This window comes from Mytilus californianus, unplaced genomic scaffold (genome assembly GCF_021869535.1).
Source record: "Mytilus californianus isolate M0D057914Y unplaced genomic scaffold, xbMytCali1.0.p SCAF_15, whole genome shotgun sequence".
In the NCBI taxonomy this organism is placed as follows: domain Eukaryota; kingdom Metazoa; phylum Mollusca; class Bivalvia; order Mytilida; family Mytilidae; genus Mytilus; species Mytilus californianus.
Window position 1 is genome coordinate 13,872,405 of NW_026262637.1, and position 15,383 is coordinate 13,887,787.

Here is a 15,383-nt window from a genome sequence, read left to right on the forward strand (position 1 = left end):
CTGCGTTATTAAGCATTCCATAGCCTAAGAAACTACCAGCAGGATGCATTGACCTATATGAGATAAATATACAGATATGAATACTCATTGGCACTCATACCACATCTTCTTATATCTACATAATAAATACATTTTCAAAAGCAAAAGACATAACAAACAACTTTTCATTGGAGTGAGTGGGAATTAATTGGTTTTTTTTAAAGAAAACATTTGTTAAATTTCACATCTAAAGGGAACTAACGCAATTTGTTTAGAACTAAAAAATGTAGTTTTTTAAAGCTCGAATTGTCTTCCCTATGCCGCGTCATATAAACAAGAAAATCGTTCCAATGGATAAAAACTACAAATGTAAATAATTGGCTTTTTTTTATAAATTTTCTTAATAAAGTGGTGATGATAGACGTCCATTTTTGCAGAAATATAGAGTTTCAACATTATTGCATAGTATTTTATCCCTAAACACTTTTAAGGTTCATTCATAAACGTTATGTTTGAAACATTATATTATTCAGTAGTTTTCCTGTAATTTCATGAATCAGATATGTTGATATCCGGACTTTGAAAAGGAGCCATAGAAGACTGCAATTATTGCCAATTTCATGCATTTATTTGATAATAAGCATGACCAATTTGCTCTTTGTGCTAATAACTAAAGGTGATTTTTGGGCTGATTTTATTAATTACTTGATTTTATAAGAGATATTAAACACAAATGTAATTAATGAAAGAAAATATTCTTTAATGATTGATACGCTATACATGTTTCATCGCGATAATTTGTTGAATAGTGTTGTCAATAGACTTGCTAGACTTTTTAAACACAGAATTCAATGATAATATCAATTATAGCTTGTACTTTATTGAATCACAAAATGTATACTCAGTCATTATCAATTATACATAAAGGTTTATTTTCGGAACATATTTTCAGGCTTTATGCAATTTCTTTTCATTCACAATGACTTCTTCCGCATCTAGTAAAAATCAATCTTTGGAAGTTAATTCGTTTTTATTTTAAAAAAAAAGAGTTGTATGATTGATAATGAGACAACAACATTACCAGAGGTCCATTGATGTTGATGTAAGCAACTAAAGTTCAACCTAAAGCCTTCTATAATGAACAAACACCATACCGTATAGTCAGCTATAAAAGGCCTCGACATGACAAAATTGGGAATATAAAATTGAGAATGGAAATGGGGATTGTGTCAAAGAGACAACAAACCGACCAAAAAGCAGAAAACAGCCGAAGGCCATCAGAGGGTCTTCAACACAGCGAGAAAATCCCGCACCCGGAGGCGGGCTTCAGCTGGCCCCTATACAAAAATGTGTACTAGTTCATTGAAAATGGACGTTACACTTAACTCCAAAACATATAAATGAACTAGAATTAAAAAAACATACAAGACTAACAAAGGCCAGACGCTCCTGACTTGGGACAAGCGCAAAAATGCGGCGGGGTTAAACATGTTTTGTGAGATCTCAACCCTCCCCCTATACCTATAGCCAAAGTAGAATAAACAAACACACAGCAATACGCACAGTAAAACTCAGTTTAAAAGAAGTCCGAGTCCGATGTCAAAAGAGGTAACAAAAGAAACTAAGCAAAATGACAATGATACATAAATTAACAAAGGACTACTAGCAGGTACTGACATGCCAGCTCCAGACTTCAATTAAACTGATTGAAAGATTATGTCTTCATCATATGAAAATCAAGCACAATACCTCCCGTTAGGGGTTTAGTATCATACCATCATAAAATATATGAGAAGAACATAACCCGTATCATGCCAACAACTGGTTTTAGAATAAATGTGTTTATTTCCGATGCAAAGACCCTATGAGTGAATCAATATTGATACCAAAATATGCCATCTTTAATGACCTGACAACAGTATCGTAACTATATATCCTTTCTGAATAAGTCTGTTTAAAGGTTTGGTTAGCTTTTGAGGTGAATGTCGACATTTTTGTGCTTTGTATAGAATATTACCATAAAAGATTGGATGTGAAATACCTGAACGTATAAGATGTCTGCATGTTGATTTATATTTACGAATGATGTCCTTGTACCGATGATAAAATTTAGTAAATGTTTTGACTAGTTTGTGGTATCGAAAACCCTGGTGTAATAATTTTTCAGTAAAACAGAGGTTTCTTTCGTTAAAATCAAATACGTTGTTACATATACGAGCGAACCTAACAAGTTGAGATATATAAACACCATAAGATGGTGACAAGGGAACGTCACCATCTAAAAATGGACAATTAACAATAGGAAATGAAAAATCATCTCTTTTATCATAAATTTTGTTATTAAGCTTCCCGTTAAAGATATAGATATCAAGATCTAGGAAAGGGCAGTGTTCATTGTTAGTATTAGCTTTATTTAAAGTGAATTCAGCAGGATAAATCTCTTTAGTGTACATACTGAAATCGTCATTATTGAGAGCCAATATATCATCCAAATATCTAAAAGTGTTATTAAATTTTTGTATCAGATGTTGTTTCGATGGGTCTTTGATGATTTGAGTCATAAATTGTCACTCATAACAATACAGAAACATGTCCGCAATAAGTGGATCACAGTGTTAGTCCCCATTGGAATTCCGATAACTTGACGATATACGGAATCTCCATAGCGAACAAAAATGTTATCTAGTAAAAATTCAAGGGCAATTGACATAGTTCTTTTTTCTGTTGTCTGTAAAAAATGACCTAAAAGAGTTAGAACGTATATATTCCCATTCTGACTTTTTAAATGCCCATTTAATTAGGTGTGTGAATTTTTCTTAATAAGATTATGAGGTAAAACTTTGAACAGATTCGAAATCACCAATATATGCATGCAATTTATCGTGCTTCCAACGAATTTTTAACACTCCAAAAGTAATTAATTCCACTATTTTCAAAGGTCTTATTTGAACAATTTATCTATTTTTCAAGTTATAGATTGAAAGCTAAAGTGTTTACCCTATGAAATGATAGTAAGCAATTATAAGTTTTTTTTAATTAATTTAACGTTGTCATATATAGTTGAATTATTTGCAAACTCATGTGGAATAACCAAATCATACTGGAATATGAAAAATACCATTTAAACAACATGGCATTCAAAAGAGGTAGCAATGGGTCAATAAAAACACATTTTGAAGATAGACATACAACAGCATAGACAAAACGAGAAAAAAGACGAACACACAAACACCAGTCCTTAAAACACTACACAGAATTATCAATGTTAGATCAACTCAAACCCAACTAAACCATCATCACAAAATGTTATTAAATTTCGAGGTTTAACTTACGTGCTGAGAAATGGGTACAAAGCCGTTACTCAATTTCAGGAATTCATCATGCTGCTCATATGAGGTAAAAATTCCTTGATAAGTCTCAATCGATGATGTAACCATCATGGATATGAGGACAAGATACATTGTATAGTTAGCTTCAACATATATCCTAACTCTCTTTGTCTAAAGAATCTATCAAAAATCATAAATAAAAAACAAAAAAGACGAATGAACATTTCCAGAACTAAAACAACATGATAAAGGTGAGTGCTCCAGTGACTAGAACACCGTTACAAATCCACCTGATGCAACTGTAAGTATTTACTGTTAAAACTGGTCGCCTTTATTCGAGAAAAAGGAAAAATGCGATCGTCGAGAGATCGGACGAATGGAATGCAACATTGATAAATTAGTAAAGAGATAATTAGATAGGGATAAATAGTATACTACGATAACGTTTCTGTCCTTAAAACATCGTAATCTACGTATACATGGTTTATTCAATTATATGTAAAAGAGAGGCGAAAGATACCAAAGAGATATTCAAACTCACAAGTCAAAACAAACTGACAATGCCATGGCAAAAAAACTTTAAAATGACAAAAAGACAAACAACAGTACACAAAACACAACATAGAAAACAAAAGACTGAGCAACACCAACCCCATCAAAAACCGGGGTGGTCTCAGGTGCTCAGAAGGGTAGGCAGATCCTGTCCCACATGTGCCACAGTCGTGTGACTCCTATTAAATTCGTTGATAAGTTATATCAAGTGATTAGACATCACGCAATAGCGGATTTGTATATAGCCCTAAGACTACAACAAATTCTAAGCCATCGGCCATGTAAAATTTTCTAACCCTGAAAATTGACCGAAAGTGAAATAAATATTTGTTACCGATTTAGTGTTAAAAGTTGTTTTTTTTTTTCAGATTAATCGTTTAATGCTTGAGACCAACATATTGGGAAAAGTAAAAACCAAATGAAAATTAACCGAAGTTGATATCTCTAGTGTCAATTTTGTTGCCTCATAAACTTTTCGACCGTAATAGTGAAATAGCTGCCACCAGATTCGAACACACACAAAATACAAATCAATCAATTAATTGTGCTTACAAGAAATGTTATAATGTATGTCTTTATCATCTTTAAAAATGCCATTATAAATAATCTACAGTATAGATATCTTTATATTTGAGCCTATCAATCATTATGTTTATCATATAATTTTTTGTTTTGTACACATTTCTGGCTTTATAGTAAAAGTATGTAATATTTAATTGGACGACATGTGCATTAATGCAGAATAAAACTATGACTTGGTTTAAGAAGAAACAAAATGTAAAAATTGCGCTAACTGAAATAAATCTTAGAAGAAATTATTTGTCGTTCAAATTGAAAATAGTTGTTCAATGTACATGACGTGCCTTGGTACATAGGTTATTTTTCTAGAAGTGTAATTGTGCAACCACTTCAAAGTTTCTTTTTTCTTAATAAATATGTTTGCATTCATAATTAATTATTTTCTCATTGACCCTGTGACAGTTTTGTAAAATTCAAATATATCATAAACATTGTTCTAACTCGTGTGTGTTAAAAAAGTTATATCAAAATATCAAATAACAATTGTACAAATGAACCAACTGGAAGTCTATTAGGTAGATATTACTGATTAGTGAACTTTTAGTGCAATCAAACCAAAACCAGGAGTTTTAATTGCACTGACTTGCATTAAAAGGAAAACCTGGAAGGGGTAAAGAACTGGTCTCATTTTATAACCTTGTCGGAATGAAACATTACTCCATACATAATCACGTTGATGAGTTCAGTACGTAAAAATTGTCAACAAGAAATTTAACATCTTACCATCTTGTAATGCTACTTCATTGCTATTGATTGAATTGTCACTCTTAAAAGTTGTCGAAAATCAGTAACAAAGATACATCTTGTAGAAAATATCTTAATGGCGAAAAAACTTCGAAAAGATTTTTTTTCTTGAAAAAGAAATTAATTCAATGTATATCAACTAACAAACATTCAAACTAATAAAATAACAACTTAGTAACAAACAAACAACATAAGAAAAATTCCAAGAAACTAAAAACAAACCTCGGGTCTTTTATAAGGGTCTGCAATCTATAGGTTATTTTTAAAATGTTTATCTAGAACCCTGTTTCAGCCCAGAAAATTTAGAGTGTAAACCACAAATAACTAATAATGATTGATTGATTTTTGGTTGCTTAACCAATAATTGAAAGCCAGTATTGCCTGCATAGCAGTCGACTGTGGTGTGTATAATTTCTCTATTCTTGCTGAGTTTTAGAACTTAACTTCTATCACATTTAATACTAACAATCATTTTAACAAAGTATTACTAAGTGTTGATTGATTTTCATCATTAATAGAAAGATGATTTTCAGAACATGTAAGAATGCTACTTTTAAGAGCCTTTAGTCTTAATAAGTTAATGGAAGAGAATTCATTGTTGTTGGTTTTACAATGCATCGTATATTTACTTCATTAAATTCTGATTGTTTTTTGATAAATTAAGAACTTTAAGTCGATAATAAGGTTCGGATTCTTTTTATGAAACCCCGGCCTGGTAAACAACACGTGCCTGTCTTGTTTTAGTTGGGCCGGCCGTGGTACCTGATATGAACGCCATTTAACATGTATGGGACTTTACCAGAGACAACCAAAATGTGCAACAATATCAGTATTTATTAATGAAAAATGATAACAATGAAAAAGTACATTTTTACATATACATAGAATTCAAATATGGGATTCAGAAAAAAGATTGGGAAAACTTTTATACAACCGTATGACGTGCCAACATTATATTCAGTTTAAGATAAGATATAATAAATTGTGGGTTATTCGCTACGTGTCCATTGTTCTCCTGGCTGTTTGTGCAACATACGTTAAATATACTCATATGAATATGAATATAAAAATGCGTATGTAAGATCAAATGTGCACGATAATAATAAAATGAATCTCACATTTCTAATTTGGTATATATACTTTTTTGTACATTGAAAAGGAAAAAGATGGGCTAATAAAAATTCATCGGCACACCATAAGTTCCATCCGTATAGCAGTAATTCACATTTTCAATTAATATATAAAGTAATTATAGCAGAGTTATTTTGTAAGGATCATACAGAGAGAAAATAGAAAGAACACTAAATGACAAAAATTTTAAAGTGTGAGAAGTTAGCTCTGAATTATCTCCCCTTACAATTATTGTTTGTTTGTATCCGTCTTATAACTGAAAATTCAAATTCCGGCATTTAACAAGAATTTGTATTTCCCTCTTCAGTTACTTTTGACTTGAGTAATAAACTGACTGCGCTTACAGGTATCTGTTTTACAAATTTTGTATTGGGTAAGATTTCGTATTTATACGTATACAAATATTGTCAATATTTAATTTTGATCGTTGGTGTATGAATTATTAATTCAAGAATTTAACCATTAAGCATTAAGTAGTTGTATAAATTGTCACAAATAAAACAAATTGTCTAAAACTTTTCGAATAGTTTTACCATATTGACTTCATAATTATTCTTATAGCTAACGTTTTGTATTCTGTGTCATAACACAGACCTGTTACATAGTTCAATATCTGCTTTTCGACATAATTTTTTCGTCGCTAATTGCCACAATAAATAATGGAAGTACATTTGTATTGACTATTTATTAAACTAATACCTACGGATCGTTTATTTTTAATTATTGTATTAACGATTACTTACAGGATAATAAATTATCTTTTACATTGAAAAAGGATAAAAGAAAACCCGAATTTCGCATTTCATTTTTACATATTACTTGATATTTCTTTGTTCAATTACCATCTATTTAGGGATATGAATGGCTATAACAAACCTCCACTTCCTAGTGTAAAGCGTTACGACAAAACAGGTGTTTAGTTTGTTAGAAAAATAAAGAGATGTGTAGGGTAAAAGCCAAGGAGACGGCAATACTACGGAAAAGACAAATAGACGTCATTATGTCTCTGCTTACAGTTATGACGGCTGAAATTTTATAAAAAGTGGAATTTCACACGGAACTTTTAACCATAATATTAATTATAAAGCTAGCAAATTTAGGAATTGTCCATCTGAAATTTTGCTTTGACTTATTGATCAAGGTCATACGCATACTGTTGTGGTTCAATCACTGCGTCTCTTTTATTTGTTCGTACTTTTAATTTGTTTTTGTTTTGTTTTTTGTTTTTGTTTTTTATTGTTAGTTTTCTGTATGTTTTTGTAAGGATGTTTATTACTTTTGGTGCGTTTTGTTTGTATGTTTGCTTTATTTCATTTTTGTAAGGGTTTAGGCAAACTTCAATTCGTTAACCTGTGCTTTTGTAGCAAGGCTAATATGTTTCTTTTACTGTCTGCTTTTAACATCCGTACATTTTGTATGTGTGCATTTCGCAAGATTGTCTACTCATGTGCTGTAATAATGTTGTTGTAGGAAATCTTCTTTGAAGTACAGCCATCGATATTAGAGTAAGGAGGGTATTGTTATTGAATTAACACACATAGATCAGAGATGGTGATGATGTATAAATGTTAAACGTCCAGTGGAACATTAAATGCATAGGACCAGCAATTGTTGATGAGATATGATTATGAACTCTGCTTTGTACTATGCCGACACACGGATTTTTAACGTTTTAGTTCAGAAGGTAACATTGCTACCCTGACACATCATTCTGACTCTGAATCGACTATAAAAATAAAAAGATGTGGTATGATTGCCAATGAGACAAATATTCATAAGAGACCAAATGACACAGAGATTAACAACTATAGTTCACCGTACGGCCTTCAACAATGAGCAAACCCCATACCGCATAGTCAGCTATAAAATGCCCCCAGATTACAAATGTAAAAAAATCAATTGAGAAAACTAACGGCCTAATTCATGTACAAAATAATGAACTAAAAACAAATATGATACACAGCAACAAACGACAACCACTGAATTACTGGCTCCTGACTTGGGGCAGGCACATAAGAATGTGGCGGGTAAGACTGGTTTGAAGGCGCCAACCCTTCTTTTGTTCTCACTATTGAGTACCGCGTGCTCAGCGGAGAGCAGCAATACCAATGTTCAAGTCTTTAATTTAACCCTGCCGGGGAGCAAACCCACGACCTCCCGCACTCTAGGCAAGCACGAGACAACCGACGCGGCAAAGAGAGGCTATAAGAGAGTTAATGCGAAATCTTCTCATTCTTTCAATTTGGACATTAAAACTGGGTTTTTTTTTTTTGCACACATATCAAATTTAGTTATTATACGAAAATTAAAATTCCTGGTGAAGTACTTATACATGTACTATTGTCATTTTGTAATATAATATTCGTTACGCTGCATGAAAGTACTATGTCAAATCATCGAACGAAATACTTTAATAAATCATGCTCAGGGAAATCAGGATAAATATGATTTTGAAAGAAAAGAATTATTTACTAATCAAATTTGATTTTGAAAGAAAAGAATTATTAACTAATCAAATTGGCCTTCTTGAAGTTAACATGTAATGTGTAGTTTAATCAGGAATTATTTGCAAAACAAAATTCAAGACGGACATCCGTGATTTCAATTCAACCTATTTCAGACTGGTTTTCATTTTAAGTGTGATTGATGTATGAAAAGAAAACATGAAAAACACGATTATGCAGCCCGACGCCGTCACGACGTAACGTTTATTTTGTTGTTTGAACATTTCATATCAAATAAACTCATCATAGATACCAGGATTGAAATTTAGTATTTGCGCCAGACGCGCGTTTCGTCTACAAAATGGCGAATTTGCTATTTTTTTTTATTGTATTGCTTTAGGTATTTGACAAATGAAAAACGTTGGTTTCGGACTTTTTGTTTGCTTTTAGCCAAATTTTATACCATATATCATATACTTGATAGCTGCGTTCAAGGCAAAGTATACGAAATTGGGTGATATTTCGAATGCAAGTTAGTCTAGATATGTAGCGTAGAAAAACAGACAACTATCACTCACTATGGAAGTGCACAATTTATTTTTTGACAATACCAACCTTAACAACACTTCACGGATGCTCTTTTGTACTATGCATAATACATTGCTCCTAAATGTTTTTTATGAAATATTATTGTCTGATGAGTCTCTATCTAAGAAAAAAGTTCTGATTCATGAATGATTCTATCCCTAAGTAATTACAAAATAATCCTATAAAAATCTATACTGGTAATATTAAAAGTATGAAAACATTTAGTTTATCATTATTATATTCTGTTTACCAGCGGGTACATAGTTTAAAGATTACCATATAGGCTGTCATGTTATATAGCAAAGAAATAAAAAGTGAATAAGAATGAAGTCGGTTCAGTCAGTGTATCGTATTGTATTGATGTGGCTTATACTTCTCTTATTAACTTTTAATCCTATTTGCTCTTTGAAAAAAAAACAGCTTTCGAAATAAATACGATAAACGTATTCTTTGAGAAAGTTAAATGATGGATGTTTGATATTGCTCATCAGGATTTGAAGTTCAATCATATATCTAATCGGTCACCGTGTTTCTACGTCTAAATTGAGGTCTGAATTGGTACAAATCAAAATATATTAATAATCGGCATTATTCATTATATCAGAATACGTCACGACTTGAATAAGATAACTTGTAGCTTGATATATATAATATTTCTCCTGGTCAATGTATTGTTTCAATTACTGATGGAGGCGATTGTGCTGCTACCACAGTCGTTAATAGAAATTCAATACAGTTAAACCTATACCAAAAGCTTAAATTAATATCTTCATAACCAGAGTTTAGAAGTCATGATAACAAAATTAATAAAATAAGCGTTTCAAAAAAATTCTCTCCGTTTTTTCTACATTAAGGCATAATACAATACTATTGGAATTTTTTATTTTCATATCGTTACCACACATTATTTTAAAACTGTTTAGTTCTTATATTAAGCCTCCAATCTTTGTTCAAATTCGTCAATTAAAACCTGCATTCTGGACCTTCTATTCAACTCGAAAATTGCATTAGTTTTGCAAATTCTATTAAAATTAAGTTCTGAACCCCCCCCCAAGTTAAGTAAGCCTGAATTTTGTTGGCTATTCTTTTTAGTTCAATTTAAGTTAAACCCTCCCCCCCCCCCCAAAAAAAAAAAAAAAAAAAAATACTGCGATATACCGAACCCAATTGACCCAGGTTAAAGCAAACTGGTCGTAAGTAAGCTTAAAGTAGTTTTCTGCTCTCTGTTTGCAATATTGATAAACAGATCGAGTACAGTCAAAATAAAAAAAAACATTTTTCACTTTACCAGGAAACAGTAAGCCGTCTTCAGACCAAAGTATTAACCCACGTATGGTAACTGTCAGCAATTAAAATCATCAATACATCCCAAAACTTATTACGCCTTTAAATCCTTCCTATTCATGTGCTAATGTAAGGAAGAATTTTTAATTGTACGCCATTTCATTAGACTGAAAGGAATATTTTCTACTTAATATTAATAGATTACCATTAATGCTACCTCTCTTAAAATTACACCATACCACAGCATTGAAAAGATCTGCTTCAAATATATCGATTTTAAATTGTTTAAAGTCAAGTCTGTCATTAAACAAAGATATGTGCCAACCTGCTTAGGTTTGAAATTTATTTATTAAACTCATCTAGTTATCTGTATAATCTTAAATGTGATTTTAAGATCATTTAAATACCTGGCTTATTATAGTTGTAATGTAATGGATATACCATTAAAGACTATCATACAAGGTGTGATGTAACTTGACCATAAGTTTCTCAAGACGACACGATGCTGCAGCTTAAGTTTAAATAGAAGTAATACATCAGGGTATTAACATCCTCTTATAGAAACATAACGCTGTGGTGCACCTAACAACGGTACTGTACGCCAGAGGTGAAGCGCTGTGAAAATCAATCGAGTATAGAATTGATCCTTGTCGATTGTCTGTGTTCTGGCAACGACGATATGTTTAAATCTATATCGCCTTTTGACAGAATATAAGGGTACAAAAAATAATAATACAATTAATATTCTCGCCAATGAAGCGATTAGCGTTTTATGTTCAGTCGAAGATCTCGGATATTCAATACCATATGACTATATAGAAACGTAGTGGAGGTGCATTTTAAATTAGTTACTAAACAAGACAAATGACGATTCAAATTTTACTCTGAGAAACTTTTATATATTTTGTCTTGTTTTAAATACTCTTACAACATGGATTCATACTTATTTGGATAGAAATTTTATTTACATTGAAAATTGGATTTTAAAATCGAAAAATAAACATAGTGCTCTGATTTATATAAAAATTCACACTGGAAAATCAACAATCACGATTTAATATTGAAAAGTTCGTTGTGTTGGAAGTAAAGGGAGTTTAAGTTTTATTATATTTTACAAGTTGTTGTTTACATTGGATTTTCTCTGCTCTAAGTAAGTAAATAAAACACAGTTCTTTTAAATCTAGAATGATAAACATTAAATTCATAATTACAGTATGATAATAGCCGTTTATTCTCTAATTGAAACCAGTTTGGAATTAAATAATTGAGGAATAATTGTATTATGGAAAGCTTATGAGATAGTTCAATACGAACATTTAACTTGGATTCGGCACAAAAATGTCTGCCAGTTCGTTTTCTTCAATCTCAACAACACATGGAGCCTGTAGAACAGAGTTTAAAAGACAGAAAACGTATCTTACACTCGAGAAACAATATATCATAGATAATGAATCAACAGATCCACTGCCTATCGTAGAACTTAAACCTTTTGTTAAAAAAGTATGGAGGCGAGAAAAAAGTCTGCCTTCTTTTTACGATATGTTACCTCCATCAAAACCGCTAACGAACAAATCGAAAAAGGACCGAACAGAACAAATGTTTCCACAGGAACCTCCTCCACTGGAGAAAATAGAACTGTATATTGGAAATGGCGTAAATGAAAATAGAACCGAGTCAAAGGCGAGACATACAAGTGGACATTTATCCCCTAGATGTAAATCAAAGAACTTGACTCACCCTTCAGCTGAAACAAAGGCCCCAAAGCAAATAGAACATTCTCAAAGTTTGGTTCCTGGTTTTATAACAAGAGACGAACGTAGTAAAACAACTTTAAATGAAATTCAGCATTCAGACAGTCCGACTAAAATACAAACAGGTCTGATGTCTTCTTTGGAAAGGAAAGAGGTTGACGAACCTTCTATGTTTATTAATTTGCGAGGAGATAGTTTTAAACCAAATGGGGCCGTTAGAAGACCTCTTAGTTATTTCGTTCCACATAGAAATTCAATGAAGAAAAATGGCATGTGGCAACAACTTCAAAGTACGGAAAATTTGCCTCATTACATAACACGTCACATGATGTCTCGAAGTCCTCTCTCTGATGACACAAGCCGGTCATCTTCACCATATTATGATTCGTTTGATAAAAGAGGAACATTACCTTCAATCAAAATTTCTTACCAGACACTTGCAAAACGACCGAATAAACCTAAAAAAGACTCTGACGATTACAATACTTCTCCTTATCATCAAGTAAGTAGAATTAACAATGCTCTTTATGAGCTGAGTAAATATGGTGCAGCATCAAAAATAGAAAGACAATTGAGTTTCCAACTTAAAATCGACTTGCACAAGTTTAGGAAATCGCGTGATTATTTCCCGTTCGATATAACACCCAACGAATTAGCTAAGTACTATCCCCCTCCAGCGATCAATCTGACAAATGGTGAAATACAAATTAGAAAGGCTCAGCAAATGAATACCCCAATGAAGAGGCGTAAGGAGCATAGACAAAAATCACAAGTTTCGTTTCATTCTACTTCTGATAAAATAGAAAACCAAGAATGGGGTCCTAGTAGAACAGAAGACGAAAGAGTGATTGATACTCGAAATACTAATTTGGAGAGCGCTTTAGAGAACATTGCAGAATCAGAATCAGAGGAAGAGGAATTAAAACTGAAAGAAATTACAGTGCCAAGTCAATTTGACAATGTTACTAATACGCAAGAAAGTGACAGTGCTTTACGTGGATTAGATGATTCGCGCACCGGTTTTACGCAACCAACACAACCAACAAAAACAACAATTGATATTGGACTACAGTCTACTTTCCAATCAAACATGGCAGAAGCGACTTCAACTCAGGAAATGGAAGTTGAACCACACGAACAAAATGAGCGTAGTGCTCTGTCAACAAGGACATCCGGTATCATATCGGGCGTAAGGGACGCAAACATTTCATTCCTGAACGCAAGCGACATTCAAAAGGACAGTGAATCAAGAGAAGCAAAGAGTGGTAATATTGACAAATTAGAACGCGACAGTACTTTTCTCACCTCTGATCTCAATACAGATTATGGTAATCCAGATCTATCTGTCGTGAGCTGATGCAGGATTTAACAGTCTAAGGTTAAGGCTTTAATTTAAATTGTTAAATCTTATTAATCCGTATTGTAAACTATGCATAACCCCTGGAACAAACTCAACTGTGATATAAAGAAAATATGCAAAAGTGTTTTGTTCTATTGTTCAGTGAAGGTCAGTAATGGTTAAAGATTAAACCAATTAATTAAGTCTAGTCAAACCTCTGCCAAATAACGCCTAAAAAATTGGATGAGACTTGTCGTCATAGTTACAAGACTACTGATTTGATTATTATCAACATATGTACTGAAATAATGTATAACCTAGTTTGAAACGAACATAAAACTCTCTATTTTAAAATGTAAGATTTAAGAGAGATAAACAGGATTTAACTACGTCAACTGTAAATACAAGATTCCAAGATCCGTAGACACGATGCTTGTAAAAACCCAATCAAATTAAATGAAAATTTTAAAATAAGAAAAAAAAAAGCCGTTATGTCACAGCTGTTTAATAGCCAGAAGGTGGTTGAATTTTAGTGAAATTCAAAACTCTTATGTTATGTAATGTTAAGGACAATATACTTGATCACCTCCATATATAAGCAGGTCTGAAATATCTTATCTTGTCTGTATTTACATTTTCTGCTTTATTGTAAAACATTATTTACTCTTTCTTTATCAAATGGTTTTACAATGGATGTTAAGGTCGCATGTAGTGTGAGGGAAAGTACGACCTAGACAGAGAAAAACATGTAACAGATGTTTATTTTGAACAGGTTATCAAGGTCAACTGTAAGGGGGTTGATGTGTCCTGTGTTCTAGGGATTTCATCTATCGAGTGAATCATCGTAAATCTAAGACGTTTCATGTATTTTCATATTTTATGAAATTCTACTGTACACAAATACTTTTGGCATTTCACGAGATCGTGGATTTTCCGCCATGTCGCTCTGTGTAGTAGTCGGCAGCACTGTAGCCAACATTAGAAAGTAAATAAAGCAGAATGTCTTTATCAGTTGGCTTACTTTCAGTAACTTCAGTAACTGCAATCGTCAATTATTACGGTTTTTCTAGTATAATATTATGTTTTTTTTTCTTCATCTGTAATACCTGTATTATAAAGTTCATTATGTTTCCTGCAGTTATACTTATTGTCTTGGTGTAGAGGTAAAGATGAAAGAAAGTTGAGTAATACAAACAAATATTTTGGTTTCTCTTCAATGAATGTCTTTGTGTATATCTTGGTATACATATCATATGGACCTTTATATATCTTTCTTTTTCTAGTTTTATCGTGTTCCTCGTCCTTTATTCCATTGAAGAATATCGCATATCTTCAAATGTATTCGTTAGTTTATGGGTAGGAGTTTGATTCATTCTAAACAATTACAATAATAGCTCGCTGTAAATTCGATTGATAAATTTTCCTTACAGTTAGTTGCGTGTTATTTTAACCGTGAGATTGCGGTTTGGGGGACTGCATGTATCTGGTACTTTGTATCAATAGTTTTATATATAATAGGTTGGATATTTTATGTTTGTATTTTTTACTTTAGGTACATGGGATATTTTTGGGGGTTCCGGATACCAAATTTACATATTCTATTGTTATGATTTTATCATGTGAGCTATTAAATGCACGCCCTCCATCCTTTAATTCTCATACA

At 32.2% G+C, this 15,383-nt stretch overlaps 1 protein-coding gene across 1 annotated transcript; it reads left to right on the forward strand.

Moving 5' to 3' along the window:
* Positions 1–11,045: 11,045 nt before the first annotated feature.
* On the forward strand, positions 11,046–13,928 carry LOC127725460 (uncharacterized). Its single transcript, XM_052232425.1, has one exon. The coding sequence runs from the start codon at positions 11,969–11,971 to the stop codon at positions 13,736–13,738; it is 1,770 nt and encodes a 589-aa protein (XP_052088385.1). The 5' UTR covers positions 11,046–11,968; the 3' UTR covers positions 13,739–13,928.
* The last annotated feature ends 1,455 nt before the right edge of the window (positions 13,929–15,383 follow it).

What these genes read in the sequence shown, in the direction of transcription:
- LOC127725460 (XM_052232425.1), top strand. Translation starts at nt 11,969, where the DNA reads ATGTCTGCCAGTTCGTTTTCTTCAATCTCAACAACACATGGAGCCTGT.